This window comes from Takifugu flavidus, chromosome 1, assembly GCF_003711565.1.
Source record: "Takifugu flavidus isolate HTHZ2018 chromosome 1, ASM371156v2, whole genome shotgun sequence".
Classification (NCBI taxonomy): Eukaryota; Metazoa; Chordata; class Actinopteri; order Tetraodontiformes; family Tetraodontidae; genus Takifugu; species Takifugu flavidus.
Window position 1 is genome coordinate 16734426 of NC_079520.1, and position 27875 is coordinate 16762300.

The window sequence follows — 27875 nt, forward strand, 5'->3', positions numbered from 1 at the left end:
CCATTTCCCAGTCCTGGAGCTCCAGGCCTCACATCAGCCACTGGCCGCCCTTTGGAACCCTCTCAAACTTGAATAGTGATGTTTTCCAGGTCCAGGTCCCAATGACAACATTTAGGACTTGTTTGGGTATCTTGTCACCACTCTCTTCTCTTTTGGATTTGTGCCCTGACAATGACATAAACTGTCTGTAAAACTTTTTCAAATCAAGTTCCATGAAAGATTTCTCCTCTGAACATGAAAGTGGACTTTTGGTGTAAAATTTATTGAAACCTTTCACATAATCATGATGCCTGAAAGGAGGACAGCTGATAGCTGTCTTAGACGAGACCCTCACGCTGATGTTTGTGTTAAGCACAACGTACCTTCAGTAAAACCAGCTTTCACACACATGGAAAACGATGTTTACTGTGTGCATTCTATACTCGTGACTACCAGTTGTGCTTTACCTCATGCTCGCATTCCCAAAGACTCATCCAACTAGGACAAAAATGGCAGCCAGAGTAAAAGATGCAACCAGCACTCAGTCAGAGGAGGTTGCCAAAGGTCAAGGTCAAAGGTTTTTTCTTTTTATTTCATTGTTTTTAGACCTTTTGTGAGTAAACCCCTTTTGTATTGCTGAAACTCTTATCTCTACCCATGAATGCATTATTATTCAATAACAAAAATATGTCGATAAAGACATGAAAGTCGAGCTTGTACCTGCAAACGTTACTCATCTTACCTGTGAAGTCCTCTGCAATCTTCTGTGTCGCAGACAGAAACCTCAAATAACTTACAGAAACACTTTGCAGGTATGTTTTTTAATTACAGCTTTTACAATCATGATAGTTATCATCATATTATCTTTATTTGTCATCACTACTCTCCAATAGTATGAATTTAAATCATAAGACAACTTTTTCCCCAAAGAAATGTACACATACAAGTAGCATATCTTAAATGTCCATTATTTAAAACGTATCATTTTTCAACCTGAAATGATATTACAGTCAGTCTTAAAACTAAGTATGAAATGAACATACTGTTTAATACACACACATACATACTGTATATACATACAACAGCAGTTATCATAAAAAAATGATAAAAATAAAAAACACACGTTTTACAAAGTCCTGACTCGAGCTTCCACATCGGTGGATGGCTGATATCATGATGTTCACTCTAAACTGGCTGATTTCGGCATGCATATTAACACAAATGCTCTTTTTTGCCCTCCCCCCACCCCCACCCCTTCAGTTTGAACAGGATTCTGTCCCTCCTTGTCTGTCCTTTTCATGTTTGTGCATCTCGCGTCTGTTATGGCTTAAGAACATACTGCCCCCCCCCCCCCCATCCTGTGTACATTTACCCTCCCCCGTTAAATCTCTGCAGCACTGTGTTTGTTATAGTATGTTCTGCTGTCATAACCTCATCACCCACCAGGATGTGTCAGTCACTGGGATTCTGTTTTGAATTTAAAAATCTATAAATCTGACATGTCAACATCGCCATCTCACACTCACAAACAGAAGATGGATTCACGACAGGCGGTGGCCACTTTCTACAAACAGCATCATGCCACAAATATGGAGTAAGATGGCTAGAGAGGAAAAGAGAGCAACAGATGGATAAACAAACACTCACTCACTATTCTTTTCATTCACTCATTGATGCTTCTTTAAGACAGCTCAAATGTTATTAGTCAGCTTCTGGAGTTCTTTTCCTTCCCCCCATTTTGGATGATGTTTTTATGCTTGTTTTTCTTCAGAAACATGTCTTTTTTTTGTTTTGTTTTGTCTTCTCCCTCTCCCAGGTGAGGTTGGACGCAGGAATCTACAAAATGTGACGGAACACAAACACATTTAAAAATCTGTGGCTCGGCGAAGCTCTCTGATTCTATGTTCAGACAAGTTATTTTTATCAGCGGTCACAAACATTAGAGCGGGGCACTTCTCTCACCCGGTGTGCTTTTTCTTTTAGCAGGAGTATGTTCTTACAGAGGCCGACTCTCCCCTCACACTGGAGTTTACTGTCAGAAAAAGAGGAATTTGTAAATGTAAAACTGTTCAGGTTTGCAGATTCGATCCGTTAAAGAAGAATTACTAAAGCATCGTTTGTGCTAAACATAAAAGACACATGGAGATGTACAAATTAGGAAGTTTACATTGAAATGATATCACCCACACTGAGCGAACCAGCCTCGTCTTTAAAATGAACCTATGAAATCATAAATGAACTATTTCAAATCTTGTTTCCCATACTTGTCTGGCTGTGAACGTCAAGCTGGAAAAACTTTCCATAAAGTCACACTTTTTCAGGGTTACTAGAAAACATGGCTGAACAGATATGTCACCTAAATTCCACCAGAGTGTTGAGGCTGGAAAAAATGTGATCTTAAAACAAGCTGCCAGTGTGACAGTTCACTGAACCGTCTGCTAGCCCTCATGTAAAAAAAGAAAGCAGGGCGTTTAAATTTAACACGTAAGTTAGCAGACAGAAATAACGACCATATACTCTGATGAGCCATTTCCCCAGCAGTTATCTGAATACTGTAGGTTCAGTAGTGCAGCGATGTAACTAATAAATAGATGTGCAAATAGAATATAACAAAACTTATAGATGACGTCATTTTCTTTCTTAACGACGGCAAATCTGATGCTTTTTGGTGTTAATTCGTTTAAAGTAGCTATTATAACTCCATGTTTGAATGAAACTAATTAGTTATTGATGTGTGGAGAAACTGCTACAAATGTTACCACTTTAAATGTTTGACCTCTTTTAGGGTCTAGGGGAGGATGCTGGAGCTTGTCCCAGCTGCCTACAGGTGAAGGTAGGTAGGCCAAAAGCCACCTGCTCATCTAGGGCTCTGTTTGAGCATTTGGGTGCTCAGTACCTTGCTCAAGGGTATCTTGGTGGTACTTCTGAGGGTGTCCTGGCACCTCCCCCTGCTACTAGAACAACTCACAAGTTTAGTCTTCACCAGGAGTTGAGCCAGTCACCTACAGACTGAACTACCACCACCCATATTTGACTTAAATAAATAATTACAACAAAAACCTGAAACTGTATATTTTATCAAACCATGCTGAACCTTGACTATTTCAGGTCACTATTTGTGAGCACATGTATTTATTAAGATCACGGCGACGCTAATGAAGCAGCTCAGAAATGTGCTTCCTCACCTTCACTTTGGACTTTTCTCAGCGTCACGGAGGGGGTCGCGATGGCCGAGGCACGGAAGTTGGCAGGTAACGTTTCTGCGGAGTCAGAGGTCACGCCGCGGAGGTCTTTCTCCCTGAACATCTTCCTCCAGGATGGGGAACGTGTAAATGTTTTTGTGCCATCCTGCAGCGAGGAGGCAAGAACACCAGTGATTAAACTCGGGGTCATATTCATTATGCATTAACACAGTCGTATCAGTCCAAGATGCTGTAACTAAACAATTACTGTGTGTAAACACAGCTGAACCACTTTGGCATGCTAACAATTAGCCTGAAGTGGTACAAGCTTTCTAAGATAAACACCCTTTCTAAGAAAAACACAGATATTACAAGATTTTTTTTAAAAAAAAGTCCCATTATAAATGTCCTTTCAAGTGTTTAAGTGATGTGATTTTAATCTAAAAAGTGATAATCATGACAGATTTTTACAGTACCTCATCTGGCCTTCGCTCTGTTCCCATGGAGATGAGAGCATTGTACTCCTTCTCTAGAAGTTGCCTTGCCTGCAAACCGAAAGCAATTTTTTGGATATAATGAAGAAAATTTGCAAGCAATATTTGATCTTGTCATGAGAAATGAGCTGAATGGTTGAGAGATAAAAAAGGAAAGGTGGAGTACCTGCGTGTTCTGGTTAGGTATCTGAAGGAGGAGGGCCAGATCAGTGTAGTCAAAGGTGTCATCTAATGCCAAGAGTGCCCCGTGCACGCCACTTTCTAACAGGTTGTCAGCAAACTCTTTCAAGCCGATAGACTGCACCCAACACATGACTCGCTCATTGGACCACACCATTACATCTGGAAGCCAAAAAAACCCAGTTACCACCACTTTAAGCTAAGCAAACAGTGTGTGTGAAGGCGTGTTTATGTGACTCACCTTGGTTCTGGTGTTGACTTTCATCCCTCTTCCTCTCCAGCTCTTTCCTGTCATAGTTCAAGCGCTTCAAACACATGATACCATAGTGTAGACTCACTCTGTTTGCAAGAAAAAGACGCATTTGTAAATTTATCCCGATAACATTGGGTGTGCAGTGGGTAGAGACAGATGAGGGACCTGTGGAAACTGTCCACCATCTTCAGCTGGCCCCTCAGTTCTTTCTTGGTCAGGTGGTCAAGCATGCGAGCATCCACCAGTGACTCCATGAAATAAGAGCGGTACTGGGGCAGACCCAGGCTGGGCAGCCATTCATTTCCCACCCACTCGTGGTTCATGTCTCCATAGGCAAGGATCTGAGGACGCAGAAGCCACAGAACAATTTACAATCATGAAACCTGAAAATCTCCTTTAAGACATCTACTAATGGAATGGAATTTTGAGCACTCTGATTCTTAAAACAAACAGTTTGGACCTCAGATAAGAAGGATCATTTTATGGCTACGGAGGAAGCAATCCTCAGACATGTGCTCATGTCACATGGTGTCAGGTCCCTTCGAGTACGTGTGTGTTTAAAACATTAATGTCAATTTTACTAACAAAAATACAAAAATATTTGATTAGGTTATTTTATTATGAAGCATTATGTGATCGGCAGCCGCTCACCTGATCCCAGCTGAACTCCTTTTGTTCCTTTTTTGGTTGTTGCAGAAAAGAAGGAGAGAGAGTTGCAAGGAGAAGGAGAAATCACCAGGGGGTGTATGTTTGCGTGAGCGTGTGTGAGAATTGGATTTCAGGACAGAATGGAGAGAACGCAGGGGGGGTACAGCAGAGAGACAGAAGAGTTCTGTTAGTAAGAATTAGTTGGAAAAAAATCACATCAAACCAGACTTTGAGGGAATATTAAGGGAAAGGAGGAGAACGCTTGCCTAATTAGAGACAAAGAAAAAGAAATGACACTAAAATGAGAGCCAAAACATCAAAGAAATAATAATAAAAAATACAGAAAATACTGTCAAGAATATCAGACTATTATTCATAAAGAAAGTAAATAAAATAAAAAAAATCATCTGGATTCTGATCTTACTGGCTTGGTGGCAGCAGTGAGAGACTCCATCTCTGCGTGTGTCATCCATATATTACTAGTGGACTGTAACAGAAAACAGGTGCAACATTTGTGCCAGCTGTGACCAATGTTGACGATGTTAGGTGGATGTTTTAAAACTGAGCCTTACTGAGCGAGTGCTGGCGGGCGCCGAGGGGCTCGTGAGGGACACCATTTCCTGGATGGCCAAGCGGAGCTTGAGCCTGTGCAGAGGGTTGCTGATGCCAATCTCCCTCTGAATCTCCGTGTCTGACAGATTGGCCATGATTGCGCCGCTCTTTACGTTGGCACGGCATGCGGCCACGTACCACGCAGGCATCCCGACCCACAGCTGTGGACAGAGAAATTGGTGAATTATAGATCTGCGCCACTGGCAATGCTCAGATTTGACAGCAAAACACACCTCGAGCCATGTCACAACAGTTGGGCCATCCCATGATGCAAAAGGAAGGCCCTGACGACACGCCTCCTCTAGCAAGTCATGTCTGGCAAGAAAAAAACGTTTAACGGAGGAAATTATAGTTTCATTTTTTTCTTTGGACAGAAAAAAAATTCAAAGCCATTAAGAACTATGGAAGTGTATGATCCGGTGCATGGTAGTTGTTGTTATAGACGGATTGAAGTGTTAAAAAGTCAAAACGTAATGTAAAATGTAAAAATTTTGTGAGATGTACTTTGTAGTAAAAATTCTCACTTCTTTTTGCTACGGCGATCTTTCTCCACTGTTCCAGTTCCAAGTTTAGTCAGTCCTAAGGGGTCAGCTGAACCCAGATCATCTGAGGGTGTTGAGGCTGGAGAGGTTGCAGATAGTTTATTACAAATAAATAGATAAATATAACCATCTAAATGGTTAGTCTTCAATTAAAACATGTTCGGAAAAATGAAAAAATATCATTTTGCATATTTTGACTGAGTGATGACTCCCGTGTTGATGAGATGTTCTTTGTGACCCTTTACTGACCCAGTGAGGCAGATTCCCGGCCAGGAGCACCGACTCTCCCCTTTTCCTTTTTGCCAAACAGCCGACCGATAGACGACTTGATGCTTTTCTTTTTGCTGGCTTTGTGAAGAGAATCTTGACTGGCTGTGGTGACACCATCAGCAGAGAGACTACAGAGGAAGCAAACGTTTAGTTTATTAGGATCCCCATCAGCTGTGGTACTGCTACAAAAGAATGAAACAAACAAAAACTAAAGAATCCTATGAATTGATGCAAATCAAACTAAAATTCTGTTCTTCGGCTCAGCCTTTTGCTTGTCTTGTACCCTGAATCTCCATCCTTTGTGTGTGGGCCTCTTGAAACCTTAGTTTAATCCTTCTGTACCTTCGAAATTCACGGTGGTCATCAAGCCCCGCCCCTGGGTGAGTGTGTGTCATTCTGTCCAATCGTAGAGCTCGAGGAACAGGCGGAGGGGTGGAGTCTATCAGGGCAAGTGCCCTGCATTCTTCTCCTTCTTTACTATTCTACAAGGCAGAAGGATTTGAGAGAATTCACAAGAGCTCACCTTTAAATTAGCTTCAGTTAGCCTCATCAGAGTACCTGTCTGTCAGTCTCCCTGGCAGGAGAGTGTGGCAGGCGAGGGGTGGAATGTCCTGAACTGGGGGGTGAGGGGGAGGCCAGCGTGGAGGAGGTGATAGAGGGCGTCATGTACCCTCTCCCTAGGCTGTCCCGCCCCAGTGAAGTGGGAGGAAGTGATGAGGCATCGAGGGCCACGCTGCTAACCCGACTCTCTATCTCTCCCGCCCTCAGCTCGGTGCTTTCCTTCTCCTCCTGGATCAGCCTGAAAGACAATCGGACATCTTATTTTATCTCTGCTTTTGACTTGTTGTCCCTGGACTTGCACAATCTTTTTCATGGTAAAATGAATGTTTTCCTACAAATGGCACACAGAAAGCACTTAACAAAGGTGACTCACTTAATCTCCTTGTTAATGGCCTCCAGTTGTTCCTGTAGCATGATGGCCAAAGTCTGTACATCTGTCTGACCGCTGGGAGACAGCAGTTCTGATCCAAACAATGTCTCCCTGTCATCCTCGTCGTCAGAGCAGCCGCCCTCTCCACCCTCAAACCCGGGTCCCAGCATGCCTCCACTGTCCCACTCGCCATACTGAAACAAGGAGAAATAAGTTATAAATTAAAGGATAAATAAGAGAAGGATCCTAGACATGAACATAGCTGCGTGATCCGAAGGCTTGGTGAACCATCCACACCTTGTTGCCATCAGTGGGTCCCCAGCGGCCGTGGTGTGTGCGCCTGACCACCACGCCACCTGTAGCATTGCTGTAGCTGGATGGGAGCGAGCCTCCCTGAGGGTACCGCAGCTCTGAGGCGCTTCCTGGTAGTGATCTTCGGAAAAGTGTGGAGGGAAGAGAGCTCACGCTGCCCGCCCTATGGTGAGATCAGAACACCGTGTTACGTAATAACCAGCACCACTACGGAGTTACAAGGTCACGGCTCCAGACAGACAGATCGGGGTTCTCTCAATCAATAAATGGCACAACTACAAGATCGCCATAGGATTTAGGATTAGAATTTATATGCAAATCGTCGAACTAAATAAAAAAAATAAATAAGTGGTTAAAAAGATTTGATGCACCTCACCTGGAATAAGAGGAGCTGGGTCTCCCTCTCAGTTGGTCTACCTCCAGTTGGAGGCGCTCCAGCTCAGCAAGCAGTTGCTCCTGAAGCACAGAAGAAGAACTATTGCTTCCCTTCGCCCAAATGTGTAACTGTCCATTTGAAATGTTTTTGGGAAAGGTGAATACCTTATTAGCGAGAAGATCATCCTGTATTTTTTTCATGTTGGACAGTTCTTCCGAGAGAGCATTCTGACAGATCAGACAAATGTTTTAAAGGTAGGTATTTTCAAGGCTGTAGCGAAATATTCCTGTGAAAGTTTTCATTGTTACCTTCTCCTCCAGCGCTGCCATCCTCTCTTTGAGGTGGAGCTGCAGCCTCTCGTTGGATTCTGACAGAAGTTTGTCGACCGTGTCTGAGAGGCGTTTGTTGTGCTCGTCATTCATCTTCTCCCTCTGTCGTGCCTGCAACAAAAAGAGGCGCTCAAGCTGGTGCGTAAGCTGGCAACTGGTTCAGTGCTCCAGTCAAGAAGAGGGAAGCAGATGTTACCCTCTGGAGTTCCTGGTTCTTCTCCTCAAGCTGAGCTTCCATTTGCCGCAGTCGCTCCTCAAAGTTTCCATGTCGCTCCTCTGCCTAGGGGAGATGGAAAATCCGATTTACAAAGGGATCATAAAAATATCCTGAACACCTCTCAAACATCACTTACGTCTGATTATTTTAGTAACAATAGTTATAAAACATGTGAGACCACAGATACACCGAGCGTGGGATCCGGTACCTTATTGAGAGCGGCAACCCTTTGGGCAAGCTGGGCCTCAATCTCAGGCAGGGTCTCAGCCCTCTGCAGGGTTTGCTGGAGCTTCTGCTTGGCTTCATCCAGACGTTCTTGCAGCTGTCTGTTCTTCTCTTCACTCTGGATGAATGAAGATAACATTTGGAAAATGTGAAATGAAGTTCAGATGCCAAACGTGAAAGACGTGCGTCCTCACCTGTCGGTGCAGCGACTCCTTGCTTGCGAGTTCATTCTCTAGCTTGTCTTTGATGTCGTGCAGAGATGTTGCCTCCCTCTGAGCACTGAGATACCTGCAGCCAACAAAACGCCAACCAGTGTAATAAGATAAGGGTCGTCTTTGATGATTAGGATTCTAAAAGATAGCATGGCAACATATTTCTACTCTATTTAAAGCTCTTTAGCTTTGTAAGCATTCACATATCATTTGGAGAAGTAATGTGTGCTCCTAACTTATAGTCTCACAAGGAAACAGCTTAACACGTTAAACTGCCTCTGCATTTGTGTAAAATTTTCACCTACAATGATGCATAAACATTAAAAATTCATATGGTTTTTAACTATTTAAAAAGTGCACCAGTAACTTTCGTGTCTGAATCATCTCCTAAAGAGTGAGCCGAAATACATAACATTGTACCTGCGTTCCAGTGTTGTAATTCTCTCCTCCATGTCCTCCCTTTGACAGAGAGCCTAGAGGAAGCATGCAAATTAAATGTGCTGTACATTATCCTTTGTAGAGTATAGCTCAGATATACTGAATTTACAGTAGAGTTAGGATATACATTCATGTAAGTTGGCCTCACAAACCTCTTTGACCTCCCTCTGGAGTTTCTGATTGGCTTCCTCCGACTTTGTCACCTCCCTCCTGGCTGCCGCAAGCTGTTCCTCTATTTCTCCAACCTGATGCAACACCACAAGGAGGAGCAGGATCACACAGTCTGAACCAACGTGAATCAGTATTAGGTAATACGGTGCCATATGTAAACAGTGATTCACTAAGAACGAACAAAAGAATAAGAGAATCAGAAAAGTGTTAGAGGATGACAGACTGATGCATCAAACTCTGATATAAGGACCCAGAATGTGTCTCTTCTTGGTTTTTCATTTGGAATCGTCAAGCATTTCATCATTTGAACAGAGAAAAGCTTTTTGTCTGATAATTATCTTTGAGAACTGCTTAGTAACTATGCCTACAAGCCATCGTTGACCAGATACGGCATTAGACTGTAATAGTCTAAGTGGCCACAAGAGGGAAGTGGGAGAGTAAGAGATGCAGTGTGCATCCCCTCCCACTTGTGAGACAAAAGTGCACTCAGACTTCTAAGTTCCTCCTATAATGGTGCTAAAATACTCCATAGTTATGATGACTGACTGCTAATTAACTCTCTACAGTCACTGTCCTCCATGTGCTACTGATGAGACATACCTGGACATTTGTTCATGCGGTCACACTGATCCAACGCTCGTCATGACAGGTAAACAGAAATACGCGTACCTGCCGACACATGAGGGCCAGCCTCTCCCGCAGCTGGGAGAGCTCCGCTCTCTGACGCTCTATCTCTCCTTCCCGCTGTCTTTCTAGCTCACTATCTTCCAGACCAGAGGAAGGACCATTGGGTAACCGCTGGAAAGACAAGATGGGGAAAAAACATATGAGAGGTGGTGAAGAGAGAAGATCAGAGTCTCCTAAAGGAGCCATAATCACAACACAGAACTGTACCCACACATCTACTTCACTACAGACTTTCTGGATGCTAACACATACACAAAAATGACTGGAACCAACATGTGTAAAACCCTCCCTTACATCTTTCCCGCCGTCCACCCCTTGTTGACGTCTTTTAATTTGGTCTCTTAAAGAGATTACCTGGGAAACAGAAGACAGAATGGGTAATCACAATGGGTAAGGCAATATAAACGTGCTGCCTTCACGCCAAACATCACTGAGATGTAAAAATGGGTGCTGAATTTTACCTCTTGTGAAGAAGCTGCAAGCTGATCCTCTAGCATCGACACGCGCTCAAGGGCCACCCGGAGCCGTTCTCGGACCTGTGTGGTAAACATCGATTTTCCCAATCATCAACTATTTCTATTTGTCTAGAGCTCCATTCCAGCCATTCTTTGGAAGGTGGGTTAGTTAATCACACTTTGGTTCCAACGAGTAATGCTTAAAAAAGGGGAACGTCCACATGAATGCACACCTAATCTTTATGCGAAGGCATTCATAGACAGTTTTTGGTTTATTTAGGTCAAGTAGTGTAAGTGATGAGAGGCTTTTGACAAGCTGGCAAATGGTCGTCATGGCAGCCGAAATATAGGCTCAGCATAATGATCACACTATCTGTCGAAGGACATGGAAGCCAAGTAAAGGAGTGAATACTTTTGTTTCACATTTGTTGATATTTTTGTGAGATGTACTTTGTAGAATGCCTCAGTAGCTCATGTTTGGGTGTTTAGCTTAGACGGGTGTAAGACTTTTATTTTGGAAGGGGTTTGGATTGAAATGGTCCCGTTCAGTTTTTTTCTTTTTGCTTCTGTTCACGTCTGTAATCCACTTTCATTAGACATGTACTCCAACATTTCCACCTACCTTCTCATCCAGAGCCTTGTGATGCTCAAATAGAGATTTGAGGGCCTTGAGGACTTCCACCTCACTGGAGACCCCCGCTGGGGACTGGGCTTGTCGCTTCACCACTGTCATCCTCAGACTGCGCTCATGCCGAGACACCAGACACTCCAGGTGTTCCAGCAGCAACTACAGGAGCAACATGAGGAGGGATGGGAGAGAAGAAGGGAGATTTTAAAAAAGGGATATAGGAGGGCCGGGAAGGGAGGAAAAGAACCATAGTGAAAGGATAATGAAGGTAGGAAGAGAAAGACAAAAGACAGAAAAAATAAAACAGAAACATGTACTCAAATTAAATGCACTCTCTCCCACACAACCACATTGGGTGAGGAAGATAACACCAAGCCTGTTAGAGTGCTAATAGGCAAAATGGCCGCTAAACATCTTACACGTGTGTTGTTCCTCTCTGCCTTGAGCTCGGCAATCTCCTCCTCCCTCTCCAGGAGCTGCTCCCGGCAAACGTTCAGCTCTTTAGTCAACACAGCAAACTCCTGTGAATCACACAAAGCTGCGTTCAGGGGTGAACAAAACAAACTTCCCAGACGTGTGGTTTTTACTGGCTTCTGCGTTTCATGTGCCTCTTCAGCTTCTAGAGCCAGAGTGGAGGTTAAAAAAGGCACACGTGAGGGAAACAGCTGATCTGAGTACACCTGGGACCACGAGTATGAGAAACGTGATGTAAATCATCATGTTAATCACTGACACAGTTTCAGTCACTACTCGCTTGTGCTCTTGTGTGAGCTCTCATTCATGGACAGATTACATCACACTGTTACACAATGGCTCTGCACTGGAACGCACAGGAGAGATCCCCCAAAACACAACATCTCATTTACAACACAAGTCGGAATAGGTTTGTAACCCCTGCAAAGCAGAAAATCTAAACGCCATATATTAAAAGAATAAAATAACAAAAACAGTGGCTTGACACAGTGCTGTTTTTCAATGTCTGTTTAGGCTTTGAGGTTTGAAGCAATGATAGACAGACATCAGCAGTAAGGACTTGCTCTTATGGAGGCATACAATTAAAATAGTGTGTGTTGAGCATGAAAAAGATAGAGCCAGAGACAGATCTGTGCAGATGGTGACACAGTGGGTCCTTTGGCTTTTGGCCTTATGGGACTGTTTCTTATTTGGAGAAGGGTCAGGGGCTCAGATGGCTTCTTATGCAGCTCTATGATTTCTTTTTAAAATTTTTTATCTCATTCTTGCTTATAGAGCGCTCAGGTCTTTGTTGAATTAAATAAAAAGCTCCAATCTCTGACGTGGATATAATTAAGATATTCAAATATGAATCAACTATTGACGGCGTGATTCAACATCCTGTACATTTAGGAGCAATTCGACAAATACAAACACTGTAGTCGCCAACATCTGGAATGATTAATTGCAATTGATAGTAAGCATTTGATTTGATTAACTTTGTGCTGGATGGAACACTGACAGAAGAGCCCATCAAACATCACATTCATCTGGCTGAGAAGAGAGAAGCTGCCTGCTGGATTCTAATCATCAGGTAAAACACAAAATTCCTACAAAGGGATGACCAAGTTAAAAAAAAAACCTGATTAAGAGAAAATATGCAGATGCAACTTAAGAACGAAAAGATGAAACTTAGCTTGCTGCACTGGTGAAAAAAACTTGGAGCACTGGCCCCTTCTCGTGGCAGCATCTCAACGCAGGAACTGACACTACAAAGGCTTTCTGTCTGGTTGGCTTTTGCAATTAGGAACACACTCGCAAAGAGGAGCATTTTTCTCCATCAACCAAAGGTTTTGCAGACAAGCTGCTCCATGAACGTAGGTGAGTGATGCATACCTGTGGCAGGGCAATAGACAGCTGCCTCTGAAGTGACTCCTTCTCGTGTCCCAGCTCACGGAGACGGAGCTGAGCTGTTCCCAGGCTCTCCTGTGTCTCCCTTAGGTTCTCCAGGAGCCTCTCTCTCTCTGTCAGCATGTTGACCATCAAAGATTCCAGGTTCCCCGTGCTGCCTCCTTCGTCTCCTCCGCCTCGGGACTCCCTTCCGCCAAAGCCTCCCCCTCCCATTGCACCCCCGGGCCCTCCAACTCCTGCGCTGGCAGGCGATGAGGGGCCCCCACCGGTTCCACTTCGCCCATCCTCAGAAATGGTGGGCATCACCTCGCACATCATCATGAGATTGCTGTGTGTGAAACACGTTTATGGAGTAAACTAAACCACAGATTGTGCGTGCAAAGTGTTTATCGTCGGGCTTCCGGGATTTGATCCACAAAATATAAATATTTACATCTTCAGGTTTCAAAAAAATATCATTCTTTGGTCTGCATATCTTCCACAGGGTATTGCCTTTATGTGTTTCCTCCCACCCTCACTGGTTTATATCTTTGCTCACTTGTCTTCCTTCATAAAATCTTGGCTTGAATGGTGGGTGATCAGAATGCTTATGTGTCCCTGTTTTATGCAAGAAGGGATGCTGTTCTGTGGGTGGCATGGACTGGCAGAGGGTAAATAAGGTACGAGGTTCAGGAGAAAGCAGGGAGAAAATGTAGAGCGATGCACCCAAAACTGTGTCCTGGAGGCAGAGATCCTCAGAGCACCAGGGCCGAGAGCTGGAAAAGAGAGCGGGCTCTGTGTTAGACCCCATCGGGAAAAACCTGGTGAGACTGATTCACAGATTCAGTCAGCGTAAAAAGGTTTCAGTTCAAAAATTAAGAAGCTTTAAATATGAAAAACATTTTATCCCACTAATGATTGCACATTTCCAAGTCTTTCCAGTAAAATGTGACGCGAAAGCGAGCTACCTTTAGCCTCACTACGGATTTAGTAGTCAAATATCAGTGGCTTATTTTTTTATTTACAAGAGGTTTACAAGAGGTAAAAACCAAGTGTTTATGTGATTACTTAGAGACGTGACTGAAGATGCTATACAGAAAACACTTAAAATCTCTCTGAGCTTTGGACAGCTACACACATTTCTGATAGGGCTGCACTTTGGTTAAATATCTTAAGAGGACAGTAGAAGGAAAGAACTATCAACCTTAATTTTCTTCAACATAACCAAAATAACCAAACCTAGATTTTGGATGTATTTGTGGGTTTTGGACTCCTCATTGCCTCATGCGGGCCTCTTTACGTCACGTTTCTGTTTAGCACACAAAAATAGTATTCCATCTAACCAAAATGATCAAATAATAAATACAACAAATTCACCTTTTAGAAAAATCAATAGAATACTGTACACTATAGGATTAATACATTAATAGTTCCAAAATACCCCCAAACCCTATTTGTCTGTGCCAGGCAGGGATCAATTGTGTTTGATGAGGCTAAGTGGGGGTTCTGCTATGGAGATATTCACCCTTGAAAGACAGTAGAGAGGCCACGGGAACATCTGAAATGGGATTTGAGAATTGACTGGTTTTCATATACAGCTGCTGTGTGTTAACTGATTGAGTGAGGGTATACCCCAGCTCAGGGTATAGGGTATAGAGTGAGGGTATACCCCAGCTCAGGGTATAGGGTATAGAGTGAGGGTATACCCCAGCTCAGGGACCTGCCACCTGGGGCAACACCAGAAAGAGACTGACACTCAAGCAAGACCAGAACCCGCCGATAGTTACTGGTGGGAAATTGGTGCTAAGAAGACATCCCCCCCCCCCTAAATGTCATATGTGGTTTAGTTGCATCGTTCAGAACACAAATTTTGCAGACTTCTCCTGTAAGCTGGAGGTCATTTAACAGAACCATTGATGTTATTGATGCTGGATGGATTTTGTTGACAGACTCAGTTCTTGTCGACCTAAATTGGCTCTTAGGCTCTGTGTTGACCTCCAGAGTCCAGCACTGATGACCCTACATTAGACTGGGAGTGGCAGGTAATGGACTGATGGGTGTACCTATTCTGATAATGAGACTTACACACTGTTAGCTTAGATAGTAATGTGTGGGTTTTTTTACCAACACCATATCTGACTAGTATATGTCCATGTATGTATACAGGTATGTATACATACATGGTATGTATCCATACAAGGTGTTCCCACCTATCTTAGAGCGGAGCTATAAATCCAGTTAATTAAAATGACCTTTTTGGGACACTGACAATAAATTGTTTATATTCTTAGATTAATATAATGCTTTTTTCCCCTAAAATCTTTTTATATTCCACATTATCAAATATAGTGAAAGGAATTGTGAAGCTCAGGCCTCCATGTCACTGCATGTGTGCCCATGTGGGAGTTTTCATACCATCACCATCATCATCCTCATCATTACCACCCTCCTGGCTTTACTGATTGTTCCTTGGCCAATTAAAAGAAGCCCCGTTAGCCTGCACATCACATCCCATCTACGGAAATGTCCAAAACCCTCAATCGCATGTCTGTCTGCTTCATACATGTATACACACACACACACACACACACACACACACACACACACACACACACACACACACACACACACACACACACACACACACACCGCTCTCAGCTCGCATTGGGGTGGGGAGAGGGGTCTCCATGCCTTCCTGCATGTAATAACCCAGCATGTCGATGTAGGGACCAATAATGACTAATAATGAAGCCGAACCCGGCGTGATCGGCGTGAGACTGGAACGATCGGGATCCGGACTAACGCTGCAAGAGGGGAAAGGACTGCGCTTGCAGATGACAGTTGGACTCGTCCGTACCTCCATTTCTGGACGTATGGAGGAAAAAACCGTTCGATGAAGGCGCGGGCAGGCGCGGATCTACATTCTTATAGTAAAATGCTCGAGGATGGGGGGGTCCACTGGTGGGCAGTTCAAACGACAGTTTAGGCAGCAAACGGAGATAGAAAATCGCCGCTTTATTCCTGCCCAGAAATGAACAGTGCACGTTTTCCGTAACAGATCTACCTCCTTCAGCAGACATCCTGGAATCCGAGTCAAGTCACACAGGCCCGTGACAGCAGTGTGACGAGCCTGGGGAGGTGGGGGGGTTGACTATGAAGCTCTCAGTGGAAAATGACTTTCTCGCAGCCATGATAAATTACAAGCAGCAAATAGACAGGTACTATATATTGCCATCTTATGTGAGGTCTCGCTCTCTGTATCTCCTAAGTGATGCGAGCGGGAGCGAGCGAGCGAGCGTGCGCGCCCTAAATAAATCGCGTTGTGCGCTGCCAACACACCTGTCAACGCCTGACACCGACATGGGCATCGAACGTTTCACAGTCTAAGATTATCTGCTTATTTGAAATCCCCCCCGCACACACACACACACACACACACACTTCCCTTTCACATATACTCATGCAAATTAACACACAGACGACCCCCCCCCCCCCCCCCCCCCCCAGCTTCCCTCTCATCCTTGACAACACAGTGCTACTTGTTTCTACACACATGCACGCACGCACACGCAGCCTTTTCATTCCGCGCATTAGTGCTCAAACATCCGCGGATGGCTGTCCATCTCAGCCGTTTGCGTCGGGGTGGTGTGAAGTTGCATCCTTACCACAGTCATCGCGGGGAGCCTGTAGTGTCCATGTTTGATGGGAAATATCCCCGAAGCCCGATCCCCGCGGAGCGCCCCTCGCCGTGCCCGCATCCGACACCGGCGTCAAAACCTCAACATATGCGCGTCGATTCCCCTTTTTTCCCCGTCTCGTCTCTTTCTCCACATGTAAACGACGATGAGGGGGACGCGGAGAGAGACGATACGCCACTTTACCACTGACTCCCCCTCTGTCGGATTGGAAGGTAATGGGTCTTAAAGAAACATTCTCTCAGCATTCTCCGCATCTGTGATTCTACGTGCGCGCCACGCACTCACGCGCACTCGCTGGCCAATCACACACCTGATTAATTATCCAGTGTGTATTTATATCAGAGACAAGTGCAAACTAACGGGGCTTTTTTTGCACATAGGCTGTCTTGCAGGCCTGAAATCGCACATGCAGATTATTTAGCAGATCTGATCACGGCACTCTCTATCGGCACCTGTGAGAGGAGGAGGAGTGTGTGGGATGGAGCTCTGCAGCCCACATTTAGACCAGGTGAAGACCCGTTTCTCTGCAATACTTGTTTGAAATAATTGCAAAGTTATTTCCAACCCCCCCAAAAAGTTACGTCTAATATATTCAGCAGATTTTAATATTCATGTTTCGGTTTTTTTGTGCTGGAAAAAGGATGTGTTTGAAATCCAAACCTTGTCAGAGGCTCTTAATTATTATGTTCCGGATAGTGCAATGATGAAATGCTGATCCATGGAATTACTGCACGGATCGACTATTTGCCTGCATTTGTGACTTGATGTGTTCTTGTTGCCCTGATTGATTCGATTCGTCGCATTAAAATTTCATATACACGGGTATAACATTTACAAACGCGCATGCAGTTTGTGCGCGTTTGCATGTGTGCACGTGTGTGCATATATCTCAGTAAACACCAGGTAGTGCTGTCTTTAAGAGAGAGAGCCTGGGAAGGGGTGATGTAATGTGTTCTCAGACAATGATGTCATCGGCTGAGACGCTGCAAGGATTTAAAGTGACAAAGGCATTTTCAGGGTTTCCGTGTGAGAGAGCAGCACCCCAACACACAGCAGAGCTTCACCGAGGACACAGCCTGATGGACCAAACGAGAGACAGAAGCAATTCTCTGCATAGAAATTGGGAGCCGAGCTGCTTATGTCAGACACGCAGCACATTTATTAATGATCATATTCGAGATACAAAACACACCTGGATACAGTGACAGTAACTGTTATACTTGCCGTTCACAGAGATTCAAAGCTTAATGAAGGTGTATTTAATTGTGTTATTTGTTTGTTATCTGCATTTGATGTTATGAGAGACACTTAAGACTATTGTTTAATATTTCAGACATTTTCAAGTATTCCAAACATATTGTTCCCACACGATTGCTCAACATTAGTTCCATGTAATTCCTTCAGTCTTTTTTGCATCCTTCATCACAAGTCACTTCACTTTGTGCTTGTCCTACCTGACCTGATCAGTTCAAGCTACTAAAAGCTGCTCTTGCCTCTAAAAACTTGTCCTTAGCACTGTAACTCGCGCCTTCCCCAAAGAGGCGCTGCGAGTCACGCTCCTCGCCTCGCACGCAGAGCTGGGTCTGGTGATGGAGAACTCTCTCTCCTGGACTTTGTCTTTGTGCTCTTCACTTAAACTGCTGCTGCTCTTCAACTCTTTCACTTTGTCGTCTTCTCCTTCCAACTTTGCTTTTCCGTCCAGGGTGGGATCACTGCTGGTAACCCGAACTGAAGGTCTGAGAACACTTTCTCTCAATTTGGGGCCTTCTTGACAGACGATGTCTTCATTTCCATTTTGAGGGATCCCGTCAGGAACACCGGCTTCCTTTTCTGGGCTCCTCGAGGTACCTGATGTTGATTTGTCCTGCGTTTCTTTCAGTAGGTTCTTGTCATCGCGGTTTGATTCTTGGGTTGTTTCTTCTGCTGCTTCAGTGATAATTAGCTGCTCTTTCTCCTCTGACCCCGGTGATGCTTGTCCATCATTCTCTGCATTCTTGGTTATATCCGTGTCTGAAATGCTGATGTCACATGCGATTTTGTAAAAAAGTGAATAATTGTCCTTCATTTTTTCAAGGCTTTCACTGACTGCTGGCGACATTTCTTCAGAATCCATCACATTTTCACTGAAATTCCTGATGTCTGGTGATGAGTCCACGCCCGGCAAAGGTATGAAACCCTGCCAGTGGTTAGTAGATAGGAACCACTTGGCTCTCACATCACAGGATGACAAATCCTTTTCAGTGTCATTGTCGGCGACTGGTTCTTGAAGCATCGGTTCATCTTCATTCTTGCATACAGTAAATCCCTTGCCTCCATCTTTCTGGTAAACCTTCATAGATGAGACGTGATAGGGCGAATCTGGACGTTTGATATTACCCTTTCTGCCACTGTGGTCCTTTTGCTGTGTTTTGATTCCAAACCTGATTGGATTTTTTATTTTTTTCTTACTCCTGTCTATTTCATCCATTTCTGGAGGTCTTTTACTAAAAAGATGAGGTGCTGTCAGACCACTGATGCTATCCTCGCCGCTTCTGTCTTGAGATTCAAGCTCTGAAAACAGGTAAGGAAGAGCATATGTATATACACACCTCAATATGTGCAACAAATACTCAGATATCTAGAAATGTTTGAAAAATTCTAATGTATCAGTATAAAGAAGATGAGTTGACCAACTTCTTGTGTATGTCTATAACTACAATCTGGTGAAAATATAGATTAAATGTTCCTCTTGGCTCTCATATACCTGCTTTAGGCCATTCTTTTCTGTTTGAGTCAGAGGCCACCCGAGCGTCTTTCGTCTCCCCAATGGTGGGAGGCTGATGGTTTGTAGATACACTCTCTCTGGCTGCACTGATGGATGGTTAAGAAAACCAATTAGCGAAGACCTTTAAATGACGTCTGTAGCAGGAAAAATAATCTCACCTTCTCAAGACTCTCTCTCGTATTCGTTCCACACGTCTCAATTTGGCCTGTCGCTGCTCAGCTGTCAGACAGTGATCAGCATCCACATCTGGGGTCAAGGTGGCAGGGGGCTGTTCCTCTGCCTATTCAGATTTTAGCAGAGTAATTATGCAGCAATAGCGGTCTTAGAATTCAACCTCTGTGCATCTGCACAGGATACTGAAATGTAACAAAGAGATGGATGTTTAGCTAGCAACATAAAATGCATTGTTTGTGTCTGTTTATTTTTAGCTCTGAGCTTACATGTTCCCTGGCCACAGCTGCCTGAGTCCTGGAGGTCTCTGTAGGCTCTGCTCGTCTTCCCTCTGGCCATGACTCTTTGACCGCCTGGGCGCTCTGCTGTCTGTTGGCCTTCGTAACAGTCTGATCTGGGTGCATCTCTGCAGAAGACTGGATTTGATCAGGGATTTCCAGAAACAGACGTGGCTTGTTGTATGTCCTTTTGCTCTGCTCTGTTGGTCGCTGCTGGAGCTCTGACTGGATTCTCTCAGGTAGAGGGTTTCTGAGCTCGGGTGGAGGGTCTTCAACAGAAACCCTTCTGGCCACGAGAGACGATGGCAGCACAGCTGTTACAACTCGTGTCACCCTTAGAGGGAAGGGGGGCTGAGAAAATTCAAATGAATGTATTTTTGTATCTGATTTTATGTGGTGATTCGGCTTTGTGGAGCAGTTATCTGACAGACCTCCTCTGTCGTCTCTGAACCTTGACTCAGCCTCTGCGCACCAGGAGAGGATAGGGAAGATTTCTTCCTATTAGCTAGCCTTTCCTGATTTCTCTTCATCCGCTCCATCTGCTCTTCTTCACTCATCTTTATTTTCTAGGAAAGATGAGGCAAATACATGTACGGATGAATGGCAGGGCACTTTTGTGTCAAGAAGATGAAGCAGGAATAAATAAAGCATTTTTTACAGCTACATGATTCGGTCCATTTTCTGCCTGCAGCTGTGCCTTTACTGTATATGTGTGAGTATGTATGAACATGTGATAAGGGGGGTTGGGTGGGAGAAGTGAGATGTCTGAACCCCTGTAAAGGCTCTTGCGCTTCCTTTTGGCAGTGAGCGGTACTGCAACCTGCCCTAATTGCAAGGAAAATGAGAGAATCAAAGAAGTGAAATTTGGCTGTGATAGCAAAGAGAAAATAAAATCAGGTCTGGCCGTTTGATGCATTTTGCAATCTGATGCACACATCCACCAACCAGCATGCAGGAAATTATAAAAAACCAAACCTTGTTTGACTGACTTCTGGTTTCTGGTGGGGTCCACTTTAAACCAGGCTGGGATTCTAAAAACCAAGGGAGTATGGGTGGAAGAAGACATCGATGGGAAAAACGGGAATAGTGGGCTTTAAAGAATATCAACAAACAGACAGCCATAATAATTTGATTCGCTCCACTTATGTGCATTTGGCCAACCGAATTTGTCTTTCTGTGCTTTCATGTTAGGAAGGCCAGGCTGGATGTTTGCTCTTCTGTGATCATGGCTGTAGATTCCCTGAAACATCACAAAATGGTGATAAGTTAAGACAGAAGATGACAACCATTTTAATTATCCACAGCTCTCACCTCATACGGTGACTCTGTCCAGGCATCATCCAGGTTGTTTTCATGTAACTCCAGTGGTAACGGTGGACGGACTGGGGGCTCCTGTTCCTCATCCTTCAGAAATTATTTGCAAAAGTTTGATTTCCTCCCTGTTTGTGACACTGGTTATTCTAGTCCTGGATATTTGTACGTATACAGAGATCTACTCAGCGGAAGCGTTTTTGCGCAACAGTCTTGTGCATTAAAGAGCAAGGGTCACAGGGGTCACAGAGAAGGAACAGCATGTAAGAGGTGTACCATTGGCAGTCCTGTTGGCAGCCTCTCTGTGGGAGATGCAGGGGATCCAGGGTGTGAAGCTGTCTGATAGAACCCTGAGGGGGAATCACAAAAGGTCAGTGTTTGTCTATTGTCAGTTTTCATGTGTGCTTAAAACAAGATGTTAAATATAATGGTAGCATTTTATTGACACAAATGTGTTGTACAACCAGACCACAGTTTAATCTTCAAATGGGTATAAATGTAATCAAAATGATTGGAAATGAAGCTTCTGCATTCACGTGAACTACAAAACTCTTATCTCCGTATGCGCTGAAGCCTCATCAAGTCTTACTGTGGTGCCTCTGAAGTCCCAGCAGGAAGCAGAAATGGTCCCTGTTGATCTTCAGTCCAGCCATGATGTCCTCCATCATCCACAGTTCTCTCTGAGCCTGACACTGTTCCTGATAAAATATCTGTTAATGATTCGTGACAACTCAAATGTGGCTCCAGAAGCATTATCATTGTAGTTTTGTACATATTACTTGTGGTATTCCAAAGTTACAGATGTGTTGAAGATGTGAACGGATAACCATCAGTTCACTCTCCATCCGCTCATACTGACTCCACACCCTCTCCATTTCCTGAACAAAAGACATTATTAGTGTCTAATATATTTCTATAAAACACCCTTAATCTCCTGTTTGCTTAATTTTATGTTGCTTACTACACACCAGTGACACATCGCACATTCTGGCCCGGATTGTGACCAGTTCTTCCTGGAGCAAAGCCTTCTGGGCCAGTGCTTCTTCCTGGGCTCTGGGCTCCGGGTTTTTCCACTTCTCCAGCTGCAGTCTGGATACCTCTAAAGCACACTGGACCCCATCCTGCAACAGGGAAATATGTGGAGAGATTTTTAACCCTCAAGCTCTTAAATTCCAAATATCATTCTAATCCACTCACATCTAAAATTTTTGATGAAACTCAAGTTTTCAAGCTCTCTGATTAATTTCTACACCTAATGAATCATGATTACGGGTGAATTGCTGACCTTATCCATCTGCAGCTGGGCCAGCTCCACAGAAAGGGACTGCAGCAGTTTATCACATCCACACAACCTGGTCAGGACAGTCTGAAGTGGCAAAATCAAAATGAACTATCAAGAAAACTCTCCTAAGGCGATGTTCAGCCGCAGCGACGACTGAAGCAACACTCACATCTGCATCACTCTCAAGAGGCCTCATCGGGGGGATTTCCCTCGGGTCGAGTTTGGGGCTCTGGAAGGAAGGACGACAATACATTTTGGCACTTTCCCAGTATGTTTTGAACTTATTTAACAAAGATTGTTTACACAGCTCGATAAATGTTGCATAATCCACAGTTTGAGAGATTTTAGCTATCATTTTGAACACTAAGTAGGATGCATTTATATCAGGAAAACGGTAAGTAGGCTTTTCATGTAAAAGACATTTGACGTGATTGATCAACACCTGCATGATCATCGCAGAACTTACACAGTGGCATATAAAATTAGCGCAATGCATTATAATAAGACATCCTGGTCAACAGGTGTTTGTGACATAAAACGATCTCATAACTATAGAAACACAAACAAAGTTATGGACAGCACCACCTGACAGACACCATTGTTAAATATCCAAACAGCACTTTTTTACCACACAGGACACCAAAGGCACAGAGAGCGCAGCAGGGTAGGCTGTACCATAGCTGGCGGTAGCACACAAACAGACAAATTGCTGCGGTGGTGATGATGGTGGTGGTGGTGGTGTGTGGGGCTGGGAGCATGTGCGGCTCTCGATGAGGGGGGCAAAGGGGGCAATAAGTCTGCATGTGCCCCCGTAGAAAAGCTCTGAAGAAAGAGATTGCACATTTACTCAAATCCACGTGCGTGACACAGACTTACATCAACATCCATCTCATCATCAATATAGGCGTTTTTTTGGGGGGGGGGGTATAGGTGTTACTGGTGGTGTTTCTATAGGTGTTCAACAGTGGTGAGTAATAGATGTGTTATTCACATGTTCATCACCTTTGCTAACGGTCTCCTGCCGCTTGAGCTGCGATGGACAGCTCCATATGTGGCTGACGGCTGGGAAGAAGGTAAAAAAATGTGTCAAAATGTAGCAAGAGTGCCAGTGCGAGGGTGTCTGTCTGTCTGTCTGTCTGTCTGTCTGTCTGTCTGTCTGTCTGTCTGTCTGTCTGTCTGTCTGTCTTTTTTCAGCTAGTGACACTGACCTTGTTCAGGTTCTGCCATCTTTCTGTCACCGGTGGGCTGGGTGTAACATTGTACTCCAGCTTTGGTGAGGCAGGTGTGTAGTACAGTGTCTGTGGTCCCATGACAGCATCATCATGGGGTCGAATGTCAACCCTCCCCACGGGAGTGTGGGGTCTTGACCCCAGTTGACCTCTGGGTGATAAAGAAGCTTGTCCCATCATTTCCGCATGTGCTGGAGGTGTGTTTCGTCCAGGGAGAATATCGTCTAGCTCTGGTCCACAGGCTCTTCTCCTGTTAAAATCAGCTGGGCTTGGTGTTCTGACACAGGAGAAAACAGAACAGTATTCTTTCTTCGTCTTTACATCAACCGCAGCACTTTAACGTGTGCTGTTCACACACGCGAGTCTTGACAACCTGCTGTTTCTGTGACGTGCAGTCCGCCTCCCTCTGTGCTCCGAGTGCGTCGTCCCCATCCTCCCACCAGTGAGGTGAGTGGGCTCACTCAGAGTCCTGCTGATGTGTCTGTGCTTCAGGGCGGGACCCTCTCCATCAGAGGTGGGCTTTGTTAAATCCACTGATTCACTGCTGCCACCTATCTTTGTGAAATCCTGATAACTTGAACAACGCCTGTAAGGACACAAAGGTCAGCGGCTGCAGTGGTTGCAGCTGTTATTGCTCCAGAGGAGTCCTGCGTACCTGTGCAAGGAGCCGTCTGTTTCCATTGAAGCCGACTGACTGAGGGCGCGAACCCAACCCAGCATATCCTCCTGAGTGTCAGCGCTGAAGAAATATGAGCGCATTCCCTGGTGCACCACCTGCATCACCAAACATTAATTAGTGTTTAATTATACAATTATTGTTCCATTAAGAATTCATTTTCTTAATTTCAAATGTGTGTTACTGAAGATTTTAACATTTTTCACCTTATCAAGCAAACAAATGTACCTTGAAGGTGAACTTCCTGTTCTTGCATTCCCTAGGTGTGCAGAACAGGATTTTATAGCTTGGAAGGGGGATGCTGCCCATAACCGTTTCTTCTCTACTGTCTGGTGTTGGACGATACAGACGTAAACGTCACATGAACAACAGATTCTCCGATATGCAATCATGAAATGCTGCGTACCTTTGTAGTAAAACAGACAGTAGTTGGAGAGGACAAACCACCTCCTTTTCCACAGCTTCAAACCAGAACTATCCTGCATGAGGAGAGAAAATTAAGAGGATTCTATTTCATCAAGGCAGGCAGACACCTTTTAGTGGAATAATGAATTCATAAAATGTTAACTAGGCCATGTGTGGAAACAGACTTTTTTGTTGAGCCATCCTCTGATCACCACGGGACAGTTGGGGTCTCTCTTGGAAGCCTGACATCTTTTCCCAAAGGTTTGCACTTTTCCACTGCCTTCCTGCAAAAAGCAAATTCCATTTTTTATTATTTATAGTCTGATGTTGTGAGCAGTGGGTGTTCTAAAAATCCATGCACTGCACCCTGACAACAAACCAACCTTGATTACAGGAAAGTATGAAATGGTGGCCACGCTGGAGGCTTGGCTGATTCTGTCGTGGTCGTCCATTCTGTGACACAAACAGATTTATTTCTTTTACTGATTGCAGTTTAAAATGGAAGCTTTTAAATGTCTCCATGCAGTTTACAGGCCTGTTATTTCACAGCAGTTTATTTTAATGCAAGTCTATAGCCTGAAAAATATGCATTATCTATGTGTGTGTCACTATTGCATGATCATTTTGTCATCTATCACAAAAACAATATTAACACTTTCATCAAATCCAGAGCCGCACCTGCACAATGAGGACGGGCTACAAGCCCTGAATGACCTTACCAATATAATGTGACCCTGCGTTTCTGCTGGAGACACTCCCCAAGACGGTGAATCCGGGCACACAAATCCCGCAATTGCTGAGATATTTTCCTGCTCAACTGTTCATTCTCTCAGAGACAAGCTATGGACTCTCCCACTCCTGCTAAAACTCTCCCACTGTTCTATTCTGAGCCATATATACAAGTCAGTGTGTATTCCCACCATGAAACAGACAGGTGACAGCTGCATCGCCACGGTACCAGGGAGGGGCCGAGAACAGCGTGAAAAGCAATCTGGCAGCAGGAACGGGCCGGTATGAGCGACTGCGAGGGATTTGGAATGGGTCCCAAACTGCAGAGCTGCGTCGGGAAAAGGCCACAATCAAGAAAACAAGAGTGTGCAGTAGAGGGGGAAGTGGGTGAGCTGCAGGAAGCTCCAGAGTTAACGGAGGACGTCACACACTGAGGGTTGGTGTTGTCTCTTTATGAATGTGAGGCTGGAATGTATATTGGCTTCAGTGCAACATGTCACGTGATGGTTGCGTGCACCTGCTCTACACTGCTCAATACAAGTAATTCCCTCTGAAATGCCATTAATCATCTGGACACTAATGACAAATCTTTGACCCTAAACTTGCACTTTAACAGTGAAGTAGGAGATCATATAGACTTTACGCAGTGTGGTTACGTTATTACTACGGGTGGATTAGTGGATGGATGTTTTCAGGCTGTAAATAGAAGATGTGCTGAACTTAATGAAAGAGTACAGCACGCAGGATAAACTTGAAGATAAGAGTTCGTGGGAAAGAACTCACACTCGATCTTCACAAGCCCTCGTGGGTGACCTGAAGTGGTTTTGCTACAGAAATCACTGAGAGCATCAACCAAAGTCATCTACCAGTCAGATTATTGAGGGAAAAGAAACAATCAAGGCTTTGTGAGAGACCAGAGCAGAAAGCAACAGCCTCTTAGCTGCTGGAGGTTTGGTGGGTGTTATAAAATATTTGGAAAATCTCTTTAAACAGCGGGGGTCACTTGCTCGGGAAGGAGAAGGCTTAAAATGCTAAAGAGGGATGCGGAGGACAAATGATGTGTCTGTGTGCGACACAGTGGGCTCTTTGTTGTGCATAAGGAGTCTGGAGCATCATGTGAAGATGGATGGAGCGTGTTGAATGCACTTACGTGGAAAATATTCTCCACATGCATCGACCAAAAATATTTGCACATCATTTACATCCGTGGCTCTGTGAATGTCAACACGACCGTCACTATATGTTTGACCTTGATAAATTATGTAGTGACACAGTTGGAGGCTGGAAAAGACATTGTGTCATTGTTTACAATGATTATTAAACACGGATTTATGAGATAAGGTGTTTTACAAAGAGACCAAAGCCTGTCTGAAAGTTCAGCCACAGATAATGAATAAAGGCATTTTCCTCTTATAAGTATTTTAAATAGGAATGTAATAAGTTATTGAATTTATGGCAAAACAAATGAGCTTCAAGAAGTTCTGAAACACATTTCATTATTCATTTTACTGTCACCAGCTCTTTGTAAAATCAAAACAAAACAGAAATTACAATAACATTTTTCTGTACCTGAGTAAATGTGCAAGCCTGCTAGCTTCTCCGCGCTCCATCACTTGGCTCGTTTCCTCATCGCATCTCCTCAGGTTTGGCTGCCTTCTTCCTGGCCACAGTAACAAACTCCTGTTGTCCTAACACTCTCCAGCAAGTGTCCTCTTCTCTCCTCATACGTGCCAGCGCCTGGTTCTCTGGACTGTAGGTTGTTCTGGGATCTACCTCCACTGGTCTTTAACACCCGTCCTTTGACAGTGCGTCCTCTGTAAGCCTCTCTCTTCTTCCTTCTCTTCTTCAACGTCCCTCCCTCTCACCCTGCCCTTGGCAGCCTCTCTGTCATTTGCCAAGTTTGTGACTTCACAATTTACCCCCAAAACAGCTGTGTCGTGCATGCGTCGGTTGCATTTGACATGATCTGAATTTCCAAGATATTTGGATCTGCAGCTCCAGGATTAAAAAGTTGGAGGCCATTCTTATGATTTAAAGACTCCACCACCTGCGCCTGCCTCTGCTTCAGAAAAGCTTTAGGCTTAGATCCACCAAAAACGTTTTGATAAAACATAAAGGAAAATGTTGCTCTTTAATTCCCTGGTGAGTAACTATGTTAAATGGTCGTAGTTCAACCAGGAGGCCACAGCGGGTGGTTATGTGACGATGAGGAGCATAAATACATGAATAGGTTACAGTGGAAGCAGGAGAATAAAGTGATTGCCTCTGTGATCAGTGGAGAGGCCAGCTGTAGTGGCCATACTGTGGCAGAGAGGTCGACAGAGAGCCTGCATTTAAACCTCTGAGAGC

At 44.3% G+C, this 27875-nt stretch overlaps 2 protein-coding genes and 1 long non-coding RNA gene across 10 annotated transcripts; 1 reads left to right on the forward strand and 2 right to left on the reverse strand.

Annotated features, from left to right (window-relative positions):
* Positions 1 to 784: 784 nt before the first annotated feature.
* Positions 785 to 16877, reverse strand: LOC130528631 (liprin-alpha-3-like). 3 transcript variants are annotated; one of them, XM_057038223.1, is made up of 32 exons: positions 16649 to 16877; positions 12990 to 13759; positions 11561 to 11662; positions 11136 to 11300; positions 10520 to 10594; positions 10353 to 10412; positions 10041 to 10169; positions 9353 to 9445; positions 9183 to 9235; positions 8745 to 8838; positions 8534 to 8668; positions 8305 to 8388; positions 8088 to 8219; positions 7944 to 8006; positions 7780 to 7859; positions 7389 to 7566; positions 7095 to 7285; positions 6719 to 6959; positions 6503 to 6642; positions 6140 to 6288; positions 5873 to 5969; positions 5582 to 5663; positions 5309 to 5509; positions 5161 to 5223; positions 4740 to 4766; positions 4254 to 4429; positions 4077 to 4174; positions 3822 to 3997; positions 3638 to 3706; positions 3165 to 3327; positions 1942 to 2011; positions 785 to 1815 (listed from the first exon to the last, which is right to left on the reverse strand). In XM_057038223.1, the coding sequence occupies exons 2-31, from the start codon at positions 13323 to 13325 to the stop codon at positions 1959 to 1961; spliced, it is 3705 nt and encodes a 1234-aa protein (XP_056894203.1). In that variant the 5' UTR covers positions 13326 to 13759; positions 16649 to 16877; the 3' UTR covers positions 785 to 1815; positions 1942 to 1958. The 3 variants fall into 3 exon arrangements, with proteins under 3 accessions (XP_056894203.1, XP_056894213.1, XP_056894222.1); XM_057038233.1 differs by lacking the exon at positions 10353 to 10412; XM_057038242.1 differs by lacking the exons at positions 785 to 1815; positions 1942 to 2011; positions 3165 to 3327; ... (3 more) ...; positions 4254 to 4429; positions 4740 to 4766 and adding an exon at positions 4773 to 5002.
* LOC130528643 (uncharacterized) lies at positions 16755 to 20010 on the forward strand. Its single transcript, XR_008951342.1, has 6 exons — positions 16755 to 16893; positions 17062 to 17189; positions 18384 to 18525; positions 18756 to 18847; positions 19157 to 19241; positions 19874 to 20010. It is a non-coding gene; the product is annotated as an uncharacterized LOC130528643 (long non-coding RNA).
* si:ch211-234p6.5 (pleckstrin homology domain-containing family A member 7) lies at positions 17802 to 27660 on the reverse strand. Of its 6 annotated transcripts, XM_057038187.1 has the most exons (25): positions 27096 to 27402; positions 25718 to 25854; positions 25181 to 25250; positions 24983 to 25081; positions 24799 to 24871; positions 24621 to 24721; positions 24372 to 24490; positions 24090 to 24302; positions 23696 to 23993; positions 23490 to 23549; positions 23163 to 23309; positions 22657 to 22716; positions 22491 to 22571; positions 22174 to 22326; positions 21985 to 22083; positions 21795 to 21915; positions 21482 to 21555; positions 21206 to 21298; positions 21056 to 21134; positions 20870 to 20925; positions 20326 to 20460; positions 19886 to 20245; positions 19604 to 19725; positions 19425 to 19531; positions 17802 to 19231 (listed from the first exon to the last, which is right to left on the reverse strand). In XM_057038187.1, the coding sequence occupies exons 3-25, from the start codon at positions 25247 to 25249 to the stop codon at positions 18177 to 18179; spliced, it is 3774 nt and encodes a 1257-aa protein (XP_056894167.1). In that variant the 5' UTR covers position 25250; positions 25718 to 25854; positions 27096 to 27402; the 3' UTR covers positions 17802 to 18176. The 6 variants fall into 6 exon arrangements, with proteins under 6 accessions (XP_056894167.1, XP_056894149.1, XP_056894158.1 ...); XM_057038169.1 differs by lacking the exon at positions 25718 to 25854 and having other exon boundaries at positions 27096 to 27398; XM_057038178.1 differs by lacking the exon at positions 25718 to 25854 and having other exon boundaries at positions 21795 to 21903; positions 27096 to 27393.
* Between the last annotated feature and the right edge of the window lie 215 nt (positions 27661 to 27875).